The 15,407-nt window shown below is 48.1% G+C and overlaps 1 protein-coding gene across 1 annotated transcript in view; it reads right to left on the minus strand.

Moving 5' to 3' along the window:
* The window catches only part of Card11 (caspase recruitment domain family member 11), a 127,399-nt gene that overhangs the window by 52,904 nt on the left and 59,088 nt on the right, over positions 1-15,407 (minus strand). Inside the window, exon 2 of the mRNA XM_038345909.1 lies at positions 768-902. Coding sequence (XP_038201837.1) covers positions 768-774 — 7 coding nt within the window. The 5' untranslated portion in view covers positions 775-902. The remainder of the gene's footprint in view (positions 1-767; positions 903-15,407) is intronic.

Raw genomic sequence — 15,407 nt, forward strand, 5'->3', positions numbered from 1 at the left:
CCCAGATCTGTAATCTGTGCGGTGGAGGCAGAAACAGGAGGGTCCTTGGAAGCCCGAGGCTAGCCAGCCTAGACTAAGGGGCGAAGTTCCAGGCCAGTGAGAATGGCATCTCAAAGAAGAGTGGAAGGGGACTGAGACCAACACCAAAGTTGTCCTCTGACCTCCACAAGTATCCGTACACATATGCAGCGATACACACACAAGCACACCCCACATCAAAACACACATATGGGCACACATACCAATAAAAAATAAAAGAAGATCTTTGATCTGGACCTGTCAAGACTTCTGTAGGTTGCTTCCCGTCAGCCTCCTCACAGACCACATGCCGGGCAAGCTGGACTTGCCTTTAATTCTCCCCAGACTTGGGCTTTTTGTTCTCCTCTATGTGAAATCTTAGATCACCTTTGTCTGATGGCTGATATTAACTGTCAACTTGACAGGATCTAGAATCACTTAGGAGACAAGCCCCTGGGAACACCCGTGAGAGGTTATCCGGAGACTAATTAAGGAGGGGAGGACACCCTAAGTGTGGGCATCCACATCCCCGGGGCTGGGATTCTTAACTGAATAGAAAGGAGGGGAAATCAAGCTGAGGACCAGCGTTGGCCTCTCTCTGCTTCCTGACTGTGTCCTCCAACAACGAGCCACTATAAACCCTTTGTTCCTTAAACTGACTTTGTCGGGCCTTTTGCTAAGCAACGGGAAAGCAACTAATCACTCCACGTCTTAGCTTTTTGATATAGAAGAGAAAGACTGACTGGTACCTGGCATATGGTCGGTGCTCTGTAAACAAGAGCCGTGGAACTGTTAATCCAGATCTGATAGTCACACTTCCTGGCTCTGTGGTGTCCTCCTTTGGGCCAGTCTGTCGCTGGAACTGGAGCGGATATGACCAGAATCTGAAAAGAGAAAGGTTGTCAAACTGGAACGAGGGTGGAGGCATTCCAGGATCTAAAAGGTTCTCTGCTGGGAAATGGAGCCCCAGGTGCCATCTCGCTGGGGGATGGTGTTAGGTGCAGCACAGCACACGTTGCAGGAGGTTAGCTCTAGAAATCCATTGGCCACACATACTGATGCCTGAGGGGATGGAGAGATGGGCAGGTGGTGGCCCTGGGGTCTCTTGTGACATGTGTGGAAGATATTCAAGCAGCCTGCAGAATGGAGATGTTCTACTCAGCTATAGATTCATTAGGTCCTGGGCAGTGAGCCTCCTATGACCCATAAGGCTTCCCTTCACTATGAGTTACATCTTTGGCCTCCAGCCTGCCGTGGATGTGGTCAGGAACCTGCCATGGTAACCACGTTTTGTAATTTCCCAAAGGTGGTGTTTCTCATGGTGACTGGCATGGGCATTCTGACCTTGGGCTTAGTTATGCTGGGAGCCCAGCAGGGGCTGTAGGGTTTTTTGGGGGGAGAGAGGGCAAACTCAGCTTTCCTTCTGGGAAAATAGGTCCAGAAAAGGGAAGGAAAGGTGGGGTTCAAAGCCAGTGAAGGCAAAGAGAGGATGAATGCCTGCTCTGATAGGGTCCCAGAACCCCAGGGGGACTCGGGCTACTGCTCTATGTCCTTTCTTCTTTCAAGTGACAAGGACCATGGGACATTGCGATATAATCAGGAGCTTGCTTAGTTTGAGCCTTGAACATTAATCATTGGTGACATTGGTTCTCCCTGGATGTCTGAAGCTGTTCCTGCCAGTATCTGGCAGTTTGGGATGAGCTGTCAGAGATCTTTGGCTATGGGATGTGGCAGGACCAAGCATCTCTTGAGGACAGAACCTCCTTGGTCCCTCCATGATCTCTCTGCTGTGCAGCTGAGATAGGAGCAGACCCATGACTGCCCTGGGCTGTGGTTAGTGATGAGGTGACCCGAGATCAGAATATCTCATGAGCAATGAGGAAGTCACGGGCCAGTGAGAAATGGGATTGGCACTCTTCCACACAATTTGTATGTGTGTGTGTGTATGTTCATGTGTGCTTGCGTGTATGTGTCTGTGAGTATGGAGGCCAGAGGTCAACCTTGAACGCTGTTTCTTAGGAGCTGACTACCTTAGTTTTTGAGGTGGGGTATTTCAGTGGTCTGGGTCTCACTGATTAGGCTTGGGGGCCTTGTGAGTGAGTCCCAGGGATATGCTTATCTCTGCTTAAAGAGATTACAAGTACACACCAACCACTATGCCCAGCTGTTTACATGGGTGCCGGGGCGCAACACAAATTCCCATCCTCAGGCCCGAAACACACCTTTTCTTCAGAGGACACACATTTCTTTCTGGATTTACAGAAGAGGTTTGCAGTGATTTATTTTTAGTTGTAAGAAAAAATTTAACTGTAAGAAAGAGAAAACAGGCTTGGGGGTTTTGTATAATCATCCTTCCTTGTTTTTCTACATTTCTGCCATGTCAATGTCAATTGGGGAAATTGAGGCACAAAGCTGCCAAGAGGGAGGCTAAAGTTTGGGTCTTAGAAGTTTGATTACAGCTTTTGAGAACTTGGCCCCAAAGCCAGGGGAAGTTTTAAAACTCTCTTTTGATAAATTGATTTCTTGATTGCTTTTGATATTAACTTCCAGGCATACTCAGTGATGGAAATTGCCACTCCTAATACTTAGAGACTGCTCCTTCTACGTTAGTGTCTGCAAAGGTTAATTTAAGCTGTCACCTGACTGGATTGAGGAACACAGAACTCTAGAGATGCAAGCTTCTAGGCAAGCTCGTGAGAGCAGCACAGGGAGGATTAGTTGATGGGGGAAGGCCACACTGAATGTGTGTGGCACCCTCTCACGGACTGGGGTCATGGGCTAAACAAAGAGAGGGAAAAGGAGAAATCGATGCAGAAGCTGGCATTCTTCTCTTCCCAGATCCTGATCTGCAGACTGTCGCATTCAGGAGCTGTCCCACCATTGTGGCTTCCTGGCCCCAGTGAACTGCAAAACCTGAACGGTGAGCAAAAGAAGCCAATGCTTCCTTGAGCCGCTTCCTGTCAGGAGTTTGGCCCACAGCTCTGAGAAAGGCAGCTGAAGTACTTGCGGAGTGATGGCACATTGTCACTTGGCCATCTTAGTGCCAAGAAAATGAAAGCTGAGCCGGGCGGTGGTGGCGCACGCCTTTAATCCCAGCACTCGGGAGGCAGAGGCAGGCGGATCTCTGAGTTCGAGGCCAGCCTGGTCTACAAGAGCTAGTTCCAGGACAGGCTCTAGAAACTACAGGGAAACCCTGTCTCGAAAAACCAAAAAAAAAAAAAAAAAAAAAAAGAAAGAAAGAAAAGAAAATGAAAGCTGATTGCATGGTATGAGGGGAGAATGTGGATCTGGTTCTCTCTGATTCCGCTCAGCTAATAGACAGTCTCTGGAGCTTGTTGCAAAGGGTTTAATTTTTTAAAAGGGTTATGACTAGAAATTATGCACACAAAATTCCTTGCAATGGCCATGTTTCTATATAAGCTCGGGCCAGACTTAAACCAAGTTCTCAGATGGCCGAGTAGGGCTAGTCCACAGGGAAGGTCATCAGATCACAGGCAAAATTCATAGCACTTGTATTTTGTTGTTGCCCACCTAAGCAAAATAGAGAGAGCCCCAGGGATTACTTGATATAAAACCTCTATATTAGAAATGGCCCAAGGCACAAACTGATAAAAGACACCTGTAAAAAGGGAACGGTGAAACAAATAAGAGGAAAACTTAAAAACGGACAACTGTTTGACCAGGCTTTCTTAGTACAGGTTTGTAATTCCAGACCCAGGCAGGCTGAGGCAGAGGAGTGCCACGAGTTACAGACCAGTCAGGCTACAGAGAGAGGCTGTGTCAGAAAAAGTTGAAGGAAGATAAGAAAATGGAGGTTAATGCAGCGTTCTAACATGGACACAAATCCCGGAAAAGGAACACAGCTTGTGTCTCCATTTTAGTAACCGTCGAGGATGGAAAATAAACCAAAGGATGGGTTTACCAAGGAAGAATTCTAGAGATTTCTCAGAATGTATGAGCATCAGTTGCCCCCATTTAAAGAGCCTCTAGAACGCTTCCTGCAACAACCGGTGGAACACATTTTCCTCACTATGCCACTTTGAGATTTCCATCACCAGCAATTAAGAGAAGATCCTAGAGCCTCCCAGAAGAAAAGAATTCATGTACCCTGCCAAGGGGAAGAAAGTGTGGTGTGTCACACCTCTGGATATCAGTTCTGGAAGCTGAGACACGGTGGGGCAAGGGCTTCACCAATTTTTTAAAGACAATATTTAAAAATGTTGAATACCCAAACTGTTTCTCATGAAAACAAGATGGATGTTTTGGTTTCCTGTTTGTTGCTCTGACAAACACCACCACCAAAAGCAGCTTGGCGAGGAGGGGGTTTATTTGACTCAAAACTCCAGGTCATAGCCTATCATTGAGGGCAGTCAGGGCCGGATGTACAGTAGGAACTGGAAGCAGAAACTATGCAGGGATGCTGCTTGCTGGCTTGCTCCTGGCTACATTGTATAGCTCAGGACTAGTAGGGAATGATGCCGCCCACAGTGGGCTGAGTCCTTCTACATCAGTTAAGGCAATCAAGAAAACACATCACAGGCCAACCGGATAAATACAATTGCTCAGTTGACACTTTGTTTTCAAAGGTGATTCTCGGTTGTGTGATGTTGATAGTTATTGCTGACTAGGACACACTGACTTTTTGTCATGAAGTCAGGAACTCTACTTTCTATGTGCCTTTTTGTAGGCAGCTCCTAGAGGCTCTGCTTCAGCAGAAGGAACAAATAAAACAAGGAGGAAGATGGGGGCTTGAGAGGCAAGGGGTGACCATTGGGGAAAGCAGGCAAAACTTCAACAGAGTCAGGAAGGCTGCCCAGGCACAGGCTGCTAGGCTGCTAGGGGGAAATATGGAACAGTTATGTGATATATTTCATACCTGGGAAGTGATTATCGGGCAATCGAAAAACCTGAGAGCCAAGTGAGAAAAAAAATAATGATATTAAAAAAAACCCCAAATATATGGAAAAGAGACACTGTTGATGTCAGCAAAACTTCCCATAAAGTTCAATCACAACATAGAACTTATGAGGCACAGGTATCCACCTAAGCACCAAATAGGCCAACACTTACAAGTATGATGTTATGAGATGCTGGAGGGAAGCCTGTGTTGGGAGTGGCATGTTTGCAAACAGAGCTTATTGATGGATTCGTTTTAAGGCGCCATCAATCACCATATTGTTAGATAATGAGGGCTTAGCCCACAGTCCTATGCTGACCATGCTGCAGTTTCTGCCAGCTGCTCCCAGCTGCCTTGCTTTTGGACTGGGACCTTCTTGGCTGATTTCACTGGCCTCTGGAGCACCCATTTTTCTCTCATTGCTTTGTTTGTTTGCTCTGTTGGAGCATATCCTATTGGAGGCCCAGAGATGTCTGCATTCCCAGTAGAACACAGCACAGGACTTTCCTCTTAATACATCATCAATAAGCATGTGTAAGTTGAGTTAATGCAACAAATACCTCATCTTGAATAAGATGCACAGTAAGATTTCTAGACTCTCAAGTCCAGAAAACTCCAGGCCTTTCAGAAAGGATTTGAGCTTTTTTAGATTTACTGTGTGTGTGTGTGTGTGTGTGTGTGTCTGTGTATGTCTGTGTGTTGTATGTTTGTGTGCATGCACAGCTGCCTATGGTGGCCAGAAGAGGGCAGCTTACATCCCAGAGCTGTGCCTGGGCAGCCTTCCTAACTCTGTTGAAATTTTGGCTTCTTTCCCCAGTGGTCACCCCTTGCCTCCAGAGCCCCCATCTTCCTCCCTGTTCTTTTATTGGTTCCTTCTGCTGAAGCAGATCCTCTAGGAGTTGCTTAATAAAAGGTCCACATCGGTTGTAAATGGATGTGGGTGCTGGGAACTGAATCAGGGTCCTCTGCAAGAGCCGTCAGCACATGCTCTTAACTGCCGAGCCATCTCTCCAAGCCAGAGGAGCAGTTTTGTACAGGCAGAACCCCTGCTTCTTCTCTCCAAGGGTTACTCCAGCCCAAAAGCCTTGGGATCAGATGTGGGTCAGCAGTCAGTGAGATAAATGCATGTCTCTTAATTGATTTTTGTGGGTGATTGGAGTGAGCGGCCTGATACACAGGGTTTAATTATTCCAGAGAAACCCTCACTTAATTGAAAGAACGCCTGTCAAAAAAAAGAGGGAGGGGGAATGATTTTTTTAAAGGATGATCTATTGCTGAAGGGAAGAACCATAGAGACATTGCTCTGTACCCAGATTCCCAGTGCACACAGTATTTATAACCCTGAGAAGAAAGCATTATGCAAGTGGATCAGAGCCACCCTTCAAAGCCCACCTCCTGCCCCAAATAATTCCCTTCCTCCTTGCAAACAGGGCACTTACAGAGGCAGTTGGAAATCTCTCCCTGCATGACTCTCCCTCACTTCCCAGTTACCTTGCTAACTTCTGTCTATCTTATTTAAGCTTATTCAACCGAAATATTGACAGGATAATGTTTCCCATCAATTAACATGTGTACAGCAATCAGAACAGCTTCGTGGATACATATTTTGAAAGCAGCAATTATCATTTTAAACTCACAGTGGAGTGGCAGGCACTGCCAGCTGCCAAACATATCCATCCTGTCTTACTTGCTAACAGATCTTCAAGTTTGTCTGTGGCATTAACTGAGCTCATTCAGAAACTGCGTTCCCAGCTTCCCTTGCAGCTAGCTATGGCTGTCTGACTCAGTTATGGCGGAGTGGAGTCTTCCTGCACAAGACATCTGGAGATGCTCTTCCCCCCTTCACTCCCTTATCCTCTCTTCCTCTTCCTTTACTATCCTCCCCACTGTTTCTTTTGTTTTTTTTTTTGGAGACAGAGCCTGCTAGGGAGTCTAGGCTGTCCTCAAATTCATGATCCCCTTGTTTCAACTTTTAAAATGTTGGTTTTATGGATATGTGCCATCACACCCAGCTAGGAAACTCCACAAAGGGGGTATAAACAGATGGGAAGAGCCTTTAACTTGTCTTTCTATCTGGAATGCGGATGTGACGTTTGGAAGCAGAGGAGCTACTTTGTGACTATGAAGACAGGGACACACTTTAAGGAAACTATAAGAGCCTTGGGCCACTGGTGGCATCCTGGAGCTCAGGATATGTTTTTGATTATGACAAAAACAAAAGCTCTAGAAGATGCATAATCAGATTATATTTCCATTACGTGCAGCTGAATATACCCATAACAGGTGTACATGATTAGTAAGAGCCACACCTTTCCCTACATTCCTTTCAGTCACACATTCCTGGTCCCTAAGATCAAGTAACCTGTCCCATCTTTCTGCTCTTGTGCCTTTTGTTCACCGATGACAACACAGTGGGCATTGCTGTGACCAGATACCTCATGAGAAGCAGCTTAAAGGAGGAAGGGTTGGCTTTGGCTTACGGTTTGAGGGAACACAGTGCACCATGGTGGGGAAGGCAGGGTGGCAGGAGCGTGAGGCTGCTTCCTTACCTTCCCATAGATCAAGAAGTAGGAAGAGGATGGAAATGGGTTGGGACTGACAGTCTTAAAACCTATAACCACCCCCTGAGACCTGCCCTGCAACAGCACCATCTTCCGGGTACCAAGTGTTCTGACACACAGGATACATTTACTGCTAAGGCACAAGAGTGAGCCATTGGGAAAGACTAAATGCTACCCACATCAAAAGTGCTGTAGGGGAGAAATTAAAGAGGCAATTCTGAGAGGTTAGCAGGACAGGATATAAGTGTTACCTAGGAAACAGGAGTTGACAGACTCCACCACTGTCAAGTGCTTGGCCATCTGCAGTTCAATTCTTGGATCCCTGTCTATGGGCATCAGCCCAACCATTCATCACACCCACCTGCTCAGATTCCTTCTCAGGTCCTCAACATGTCCTTGACTGTTCATAAACAGAAAACGTAGCTTCTCCCTCTGTGCTCCATAAGCCCCGTTGGACTCCATCCCTTCTCTCATCAGCTCTCCTTAGTCTGTGGGCACCCACATCCTCATCTGCATCACAGCCAGAGTTTTTAACGTCCTCCAGCCAAGAGCATAGCCCACTATCCCCGGCAGCTCCCTAAGCACCGGGCTGCCTGGACTATTCACAATCAGCTGCAACCCTTAGGAGGCTATGGGTGTCTATGTTAGGGGACAGTGGCAGAGGATCAAGGATCGGAGATTAAACTATCTCTACTTGGTATCAATTAAGATGGGAGGACCCTTCCATAGGAAGCACGGGAGGGTGTCTTAACCTCTTGCCTGTCACTGTGATCAAATCCTCAACAAGTGCTTCAGGGGGGAAGGGCTTGTTTTGCTTCACTGCCTGAGATACCACTGTCCGTCACGGCAGCATGTGTGAGGTGGCTGGTCACACGGCATCCACAGTCAGGAAGCAGACAGACAAATGCTGGTGCCCAGCTCACTCGCTCCCTTTTTATTCAGCCCAGGACCCCAGCTTAAGGGGCGATGCTACCCACAATTATGGCGGGACTTCCTTCATTAAACCAATCTAGAAAATCCCTCACAGACACACTCAGAATTTTGTTTCCATGCTCTGAATCCAGTCAAGCAGGGCTGATAAATGGCTCGAAGATAAAGGTACTTCGGCCCCAAGCCTGAAGACTTGAATTTGATCTCCGGGACCTACATGGGAGAAGGAGAGAACTGACTCTCACATGATATGGGATGTCCTTTTGTATTTGTGCTGCTCTTGTTGGTTAATGAATAAAGCTGCCTTGGCCTATGGCAGAGCAGAATATAGCTAGGCTGGAAGAGCTATATACAGAACTTTTACCGGTAAGCCACAGCCTCGTGGTGATACACAGATTAATAGAAATGGGTTAACTTAAGGTATAAGAGCTAGCTAGAAATATGCCTGGATCATCGGCCAAACAATGCTGTAATTAATATAGTTTTTGTGTGATTATTCGGGTCTGGGTGGCCGTGAATGAACAAGCTGTCTCTGTTTACACTCACACGTTGTCTTTTGGCTTCCACATATGCCCATGGCATGTACATGCTGATGCGGGAGAGTCTTCTGTTTGTGTTGATTTCATTTGTTAATAAAGAAACTGCCTTGGCCCATTTAATAGGCCAGCCCTTAGGTGGGTGGAGTAGACAGAACAGGAAGAAGGAAGTGAGGTAGATGCCTCAGGCAATTGTCATGCCTCTCTTCTCTGGGCAGATGCCATGCCTCTCCTCTCTGAGATAGATGCGATGAAGCTCCGACCCAAGATGGACATAGGCTAGAATCTTCCTGGTAAGCCACCCCTTGTGGTGCTACACAGATTACTAAATATGGGTTAATGAGAGAATTAGCTAATAAGAGGCTGAAACTAATGGGCCAGGCAGTGTTTAAATGAATACAATTTGTGTGTTGTTATTTCGGGGCAATAAGCTAGCCAGGCGGTCGGGAACTGGGTGGCAGGAACACAGCCCATTAGCTCCACACTACAACATGCAAGCATGCATGCACTTAAGTACGCACACACACACACGTACACATGATAAAAAATAAATTCAGTCAGCTTGACAATACAGATTAGCCATCACAGAGGCCATGGTGCATTATCAAGCTCAGAGCCTAAAGGCAATGCTCAAATGTCAACTCCTCCCATCCCAATGCCCAGACATTTTCTCTAGTGGCTTTGAACCTGTACAGTGGACTTTGGAAGGGTACACACTTCTCATCTTTCCAAAGGATAGCGCTCTTCCATTTCAGGCCTTCCCCCAACATTCATTTCCCTAGCAGTTCTATAGAAAAGCTTTTGAAGGAAAGCATATTTAGGACTGACAGATTCAAATGGCTTGGGATGCACACCAATTTCTCATGCCGCCTCTTTGTGGATGCTTGTCCTGTATGCATCCCATGGTGGTGTGCACTGCACAGCATGGAGAGCCACCAGGACTCAGGGCAAATCTCAGAGTGAGGCCACCGATTTTGGAGCTCAGCCTTTGTAGGAAAGGCTTGCGGGGAGAGGGGAGCCTTGACTTGGATGAAATACTGTCCCCTCCTGTTGTGGCCTGTGATGACCAAGGGCACACGCTGATTCCAATCAAAACCCTTGAGTGCTTTCCCAGGTGGACCCCTTGCACCAGCTGTGGACATAATGAAATCTGTTCCTCTGTAGTACATTGGGGATATCTTGGCTATCGTTTTATGGTTGGTGTTGAGAGGAAGCTAAGAACCCACCGTCTCTGTGATGCTATCTGGTGATGTTATGGGACTTTATTAAATGGCTGTAGAGGGCTGGAGATATGTCTCAGTTGGTAGAGTGCTTGCCTTGCACGCTCGAAGCCCTGGGTCCCATCCTCAGTGCTCCATAAACTGGGCATGGTGGTGCATGCCTGTAATTCTAGCACTCAGGAAACAGAGGTAGGAAAATCAGGAAAATCATCCTTGACCATGTAGAGAATGTGTGGCCAGCCTAGTCTACATGAAACCTTGTTTCAAACAATTGTTTTTCCAAACAGAGTTGTGGAATCAAATGCTGTAATGACACAAGGCTTGGTGATGATGCACCCCTGTCATAGAATGGACCTCAGCATCTGTCAATCAAGAACTTGGTGATTGCGAGTGTTATGACCCTGCAGTGCAAGCAGTCATGTGGTTCCCCCAACTGCACCCTCCTTCATAGCTCAATACCTTGGTGCACTGAACCCCACCTTGCTGTTTATCCCAGGACTGCTGTGCAGCCGGTGGGAGGTGACCTTTATTGGACTCTAGCTGGTTGCCAGCTTAGTGCTGCAGAGAGAAGGAAGAACATGCACAGGCTTCCAGGTCCCAACCTGAAAACCAGCCTCAAAGATGGGAATCAAACTCTGCAGACAGAGGCAGGAGGGAGGTACAAGTTGCCTTTTGATTTGGGGCACCGGGAAACAGTCTGGGGGGATGTACAGCACATATAGGGATGCCAGTGCCTTCTGCTAGCATTAACCAGTAGACTCCAGCTCTGGGGAGTCATGGCTAGCGCATAAATGCCTGGGGTGGGACTGATAACCTGTTAAGAGAAAAGGTCGATGGTCTCAACTTGCATAGAAAAGGTCACCAGCATCATTAAATAGGAGCCCTATCCCAGGTAGTATCCAAGATGGGAAGCAGAATTCTTAGACATCCCCTCTATTTTCTCCTCATGCGCCTCTGCGGGCACAGGAGCTTCTGAGAAGTGTGACAAGGTCAAAACGAAAGACTAGGTCACACCTGTAGACATCACCCAGGGAGGACCTGCCAAGTCTGGTGAGCATACTCCCGAGTGACCTGGGCTGCGTCACTCACTCAGCCATAATTACCCATATTCATCCATTCAGCCTTGTTCACTCAATTCACTCTTGCAATCATTTACCACCCAGTTATGATCACTCTTTCACTGCTGATTCGTTTAGTTACTCATGTAGCCACTTATTCATTCATCCATCCAATCATTCATTCCCTCTTCCACTCGCTCATTCTCTTTTTCATTCCCTCTTCCACCCGCTCATTCTCTTATTCATTCATTTTCTCACTGGCTCATTCATGCACTCACTCATTCACTTACTTATCCGTTCATTCATTCACTGTCTCATTCACTTCTTATTCACTCATAGGATTTAGCAAACATACACAGATGGTAGAAGAATACAAAAGCAAGGGGGCAAGTTAACTCCAATAAGGTTTAACCAATGAGAAGAAGCCACAGGCGAGCAACCCAGATGTCCAGACCTGAGGAAGGAGGTAGGGAGGATCCACATTCAGGAAGGACAGAAGTGTACACAAACTCAAAGGTCCACTAGGGAGGAAAAGCTGCTGAGAAGATTGGGCGCCAGGGAGGGAGAAAGAGAGAAGAGTGGAGGAGGCCCAGGCAGTTTGGATCGCAGCCCTGGCTACTTGCATTTGAAGGATGAACGTGAATCTCAGCAGATCATGGGGCCACCACCCGCAGCATCGGTGACGTTATCTCTCAGGCCAGAGCTGGCTCTGCAGCTCAGGGTGCTGCCCCCGAGGTCCTTGGGGCGGCAGCCCACGGAGTGAGCTTTTGCATTCATAACAACGGAACTTCTGCGGAGAATCGATGTGGCGATCGATTTTCCATGCGTTTCTGGCTGCTGGTCTACATGTGTTATGGAATATCACAGGAGCAGGTGAGTGCAATTTGCACTTGCAAACACACTGCCATGTGTTTGATGAGAACTCGGCCGACTTTTCCCACCAACTGGGTTGATAGTTGGAAAAGTGTAGGCCTCAATTCCCTTATAATGGCACATGGTGCCGGACTGGGGCTCGCTCTCTCTAATTTTGAGACAAAGTCTTGCTGTACAGCCCATGCTGACCTACACTTACAGTATAGCTCAAATGGTCTCAGATCACAGTGAGCTTTCTGCCTCAGCCTCCATAGTGTCTGGATTACTGGTGTGTGCCACCACATTGATTTGGGTCTCCTGTTTTCTAATTCTCCCTTTATCAGGCCAGGATCTTCTTACATTTGAGATCAGAGACCCTGGCTCCTCCCAGCCATACCAGCAAAACGTCCAGGAGCAGACTCAGGAGTGACTTTTGCTATTGTTGCATGGGACTTCAAGGTTGGCCTGTCTCTCTGTCTTTGCCTTTCTCCTCCCCCCACCCAATCCTATAGGTCCTCACACAATCTATGCGGGCCTTCACCATATATCTAAGAATGAACATGATCCTCCCGCCTCCACCTTCAGCATGCTGAGATTATAGGTTTGAGGCCCCACACCTGGTTTATACAGTGCGTGGGGCAGAATGCGGGGCTTTACGCATGCCAGGTGAGCATGTCTCCTGTCCTAGGCTCTGAGGTCTTTCTCAAGGGGCCTTTAGTTCTGGCTAACCCAGGGCGCAGGGAGCAGAGCTCTGCTTAGGCCTCAGTCTCCTCATTTTCCTGGAGTGTTTCAGTGAGGTCAAAGCTGCAGGCTTTCAGCTGTGTCTTCAGCGGATCCATTTCCAGGCAGCAGAAAAAGCAGGAGGTGGGTTTTGTGCAATGAACTGCTGTGGCCGGCGGTTCTTTCTGCTGTCGACTTAGTTGGGTGTCTGGGTCCCATGGGCAGAACAGCCCCCAGTAAGGAAGGGAGATCTCCCGCCCCACGAGAGCTTTGGGTCAGTTGGGTTTGTTGATGGCATGAGAGCGAAAGGAGGGTGGAGAATGAGGAAGGAGCATAAAATCCTGCACTGAGCAAACAGGAGGGAAGTCAAACACAGAGTTGGACAGCTCCCCTCCAAGTCCTAGGGGAGAGAACCCAGTCAGGAAAATAGCCCTGGGCTGGAACTGTAGTTCTGACATTGCCTACTCTCCTTGGGTGTGTTGCTCAGCCTCTCTGAGCCTCCTTTGACCAGTGAAGCTGGGTGAGTAGCAATAACCTAGACACGGGCACAGAGGCCTGGAGACCGAGCTATGCAGTCTCTCCATCGCTCTGTACAACTCCCTCCATCCTCAGTAGGATGTAGGATGAAGCCCTCTCCTCAGTCAAACTGCCAGGGTCTCTGGCTTGAAATCTGCTTCCCTGGGGATGTCAGTGTTGTTTTAGATCTACTGTGTGGTTATCTCCAGGTGAGGACCTCTCTCATCTTTTCTTGTACACCCCGTGGCTCAGCAAGCATCTTACATAAGCGGGCGTTTAATATTTATGAGCTGATTGATTTCCAATGGATAAGCACTGCCTTTCTTTTCCTTGTCATAGAAGCTTCCCTTCAGCCGATAAGGCCTTCTTCCCCAAGCCCCATGTGTGGGGCGGGTTGCCGCTGCAACAGCCTGCCTATGGGCTCTGGTGCCCTTCGTTTGTCCCCGTTTTGCTGTGCCTGCAGTTTGAAGCTAAGTGCCAATCCATCTCTCCCCCTCCATCAGTCATGAGCTTGAAGTCTATGAGAGACATCCCTTCAGTGTCTGAACTGCGGGGACACAGCCTGCTCGTCACAAACCATTCTTACTAGAAGAATAAAGAGGAGCCAGCCACTGTCCCACGAGCTGAGCACTGCGTGGGCTCATTCCTGCAACGTTGTATTTTATCACCCACCCCAGAAGACATGGTGCCTGCGGTGTGCTCCTGTTCTGGATGCCATCAGAATGGAGGAGCACTTTCTACAGCCTTGCAAAAGGGTCCATGCTCAATGAAGGATTATGTTGTTTGGTTTTGTTTGTGGGTTCCTAGTGATTTTCCTTCCCTCCCTCCCTCCCTCCCTCCCTCCCTCCCTCCCTCCCTCCCTCCCTCCCTCCCTCCCTCCCTCCCTCCCTCTCTCCCTCCTTCCTTTCTTTCTTTTCATGCTGGGATAAAATCTAAAACACCTTGCACTTCCTAAACCAGTATTATAACACTGAGACACACCCCAGCCCCTCACTGGGGGATTCTAGGCAGGGGTTCTACCTCTGAGCCACACCCCAGCCCCTCACTGGGGGAATTCTAGGCAGGTGTTCTACCACTGAGCCACACCCCAGCCCCTCACTGGGGGAGATTCTAGGCAGGTGCTCTACTACCGAGCCACACCCCAGTTCTGATGTAGGATTCTAATTCTTAGAGAACTGACAATCCAATATTAGCCAGCATTGACCAGATTGTGAGGAATTGGTTACTTCTCCCTTACTGTGTCATTGTTACTAGGTGTCTTTTGGGAGAGAGATTCCTGGAGATATGGGTGGGGATGCCCTTGAGTAGTGCTGCCGGAGTCCAGTAGGACCTCAGTCCATCTCAGAAGGAATGACTCACTAACAAACCAGCAACAGACTCCAGAGCAGAACAGGCCACAGTTAGGAGGATACGAGGTTGTGGCCGTGGTATCCAGGATGGTGCCAGGAGCTGAACAGGCAGTCGACTGCCATTCTGTGCCTTCACACTTTGGTGTCTACGATCTGTTCCAGAATAGGTTTAGACTTGGCTGAACTTCCTGGGAGGAAAGTGGACCAGGCAAGACGCTGGTGTCGGGGGAATGCAGAACATGGCAGAGGCCCTTAGCATTTAACTGGACAGGAACCGGAGAGAAGAGGTAAAGTGTTTGAACGCCTGCAAGGAGATAGAGCTGCTGAGAGCAGCAGCCACTGGGCATTTCTCAACATCTGGACTGGCGGCCCACGCGAGGAGGCTGCAGATTGCCCATCTGCCCCCTTTATCCTTCTTCTGAAAACAAGGAAGCAGCTTTGTGGAAGAACCCCGCCCAGTGCCTTCCTGTGACTCTCTTGATCCCACCATGGTTGTCACAAGGAACATTCCCACGGAGGAGTAGGTAGCCTCAGAAACTGGCCTGCTCTGCCATGGTGCTACCAGGGGAACCTGCTAGTTAAATACATTAATTGAGCAGCCACTATGTTGACCACAAAAATAGACTTTTGAATCCAATTAAATGTTAGACTTCAGCATGGGAGAGAGAGATGTTACGTGTGTAAGAGCGTGTGGGGGGACCAGAAAGGGTTTCTTTACTAGTAATTAACCACAAAGTAAATAGCTCTCCC

This window comes from Arvicola amphibius, chromosome 10 (genome assembly GCF_903992535.2).
Source record: "Arvicola amphibius chromosome 10, mArvAmp1.2, whole genome shotgun sequence".
Taxonomy (NCBI): domain Eukaryota; kingdom Metazoa; phylum Chordata; class Mammalia; order Rodentia; family Cricetidae; genus Arvicola; species Arvicola amphibius.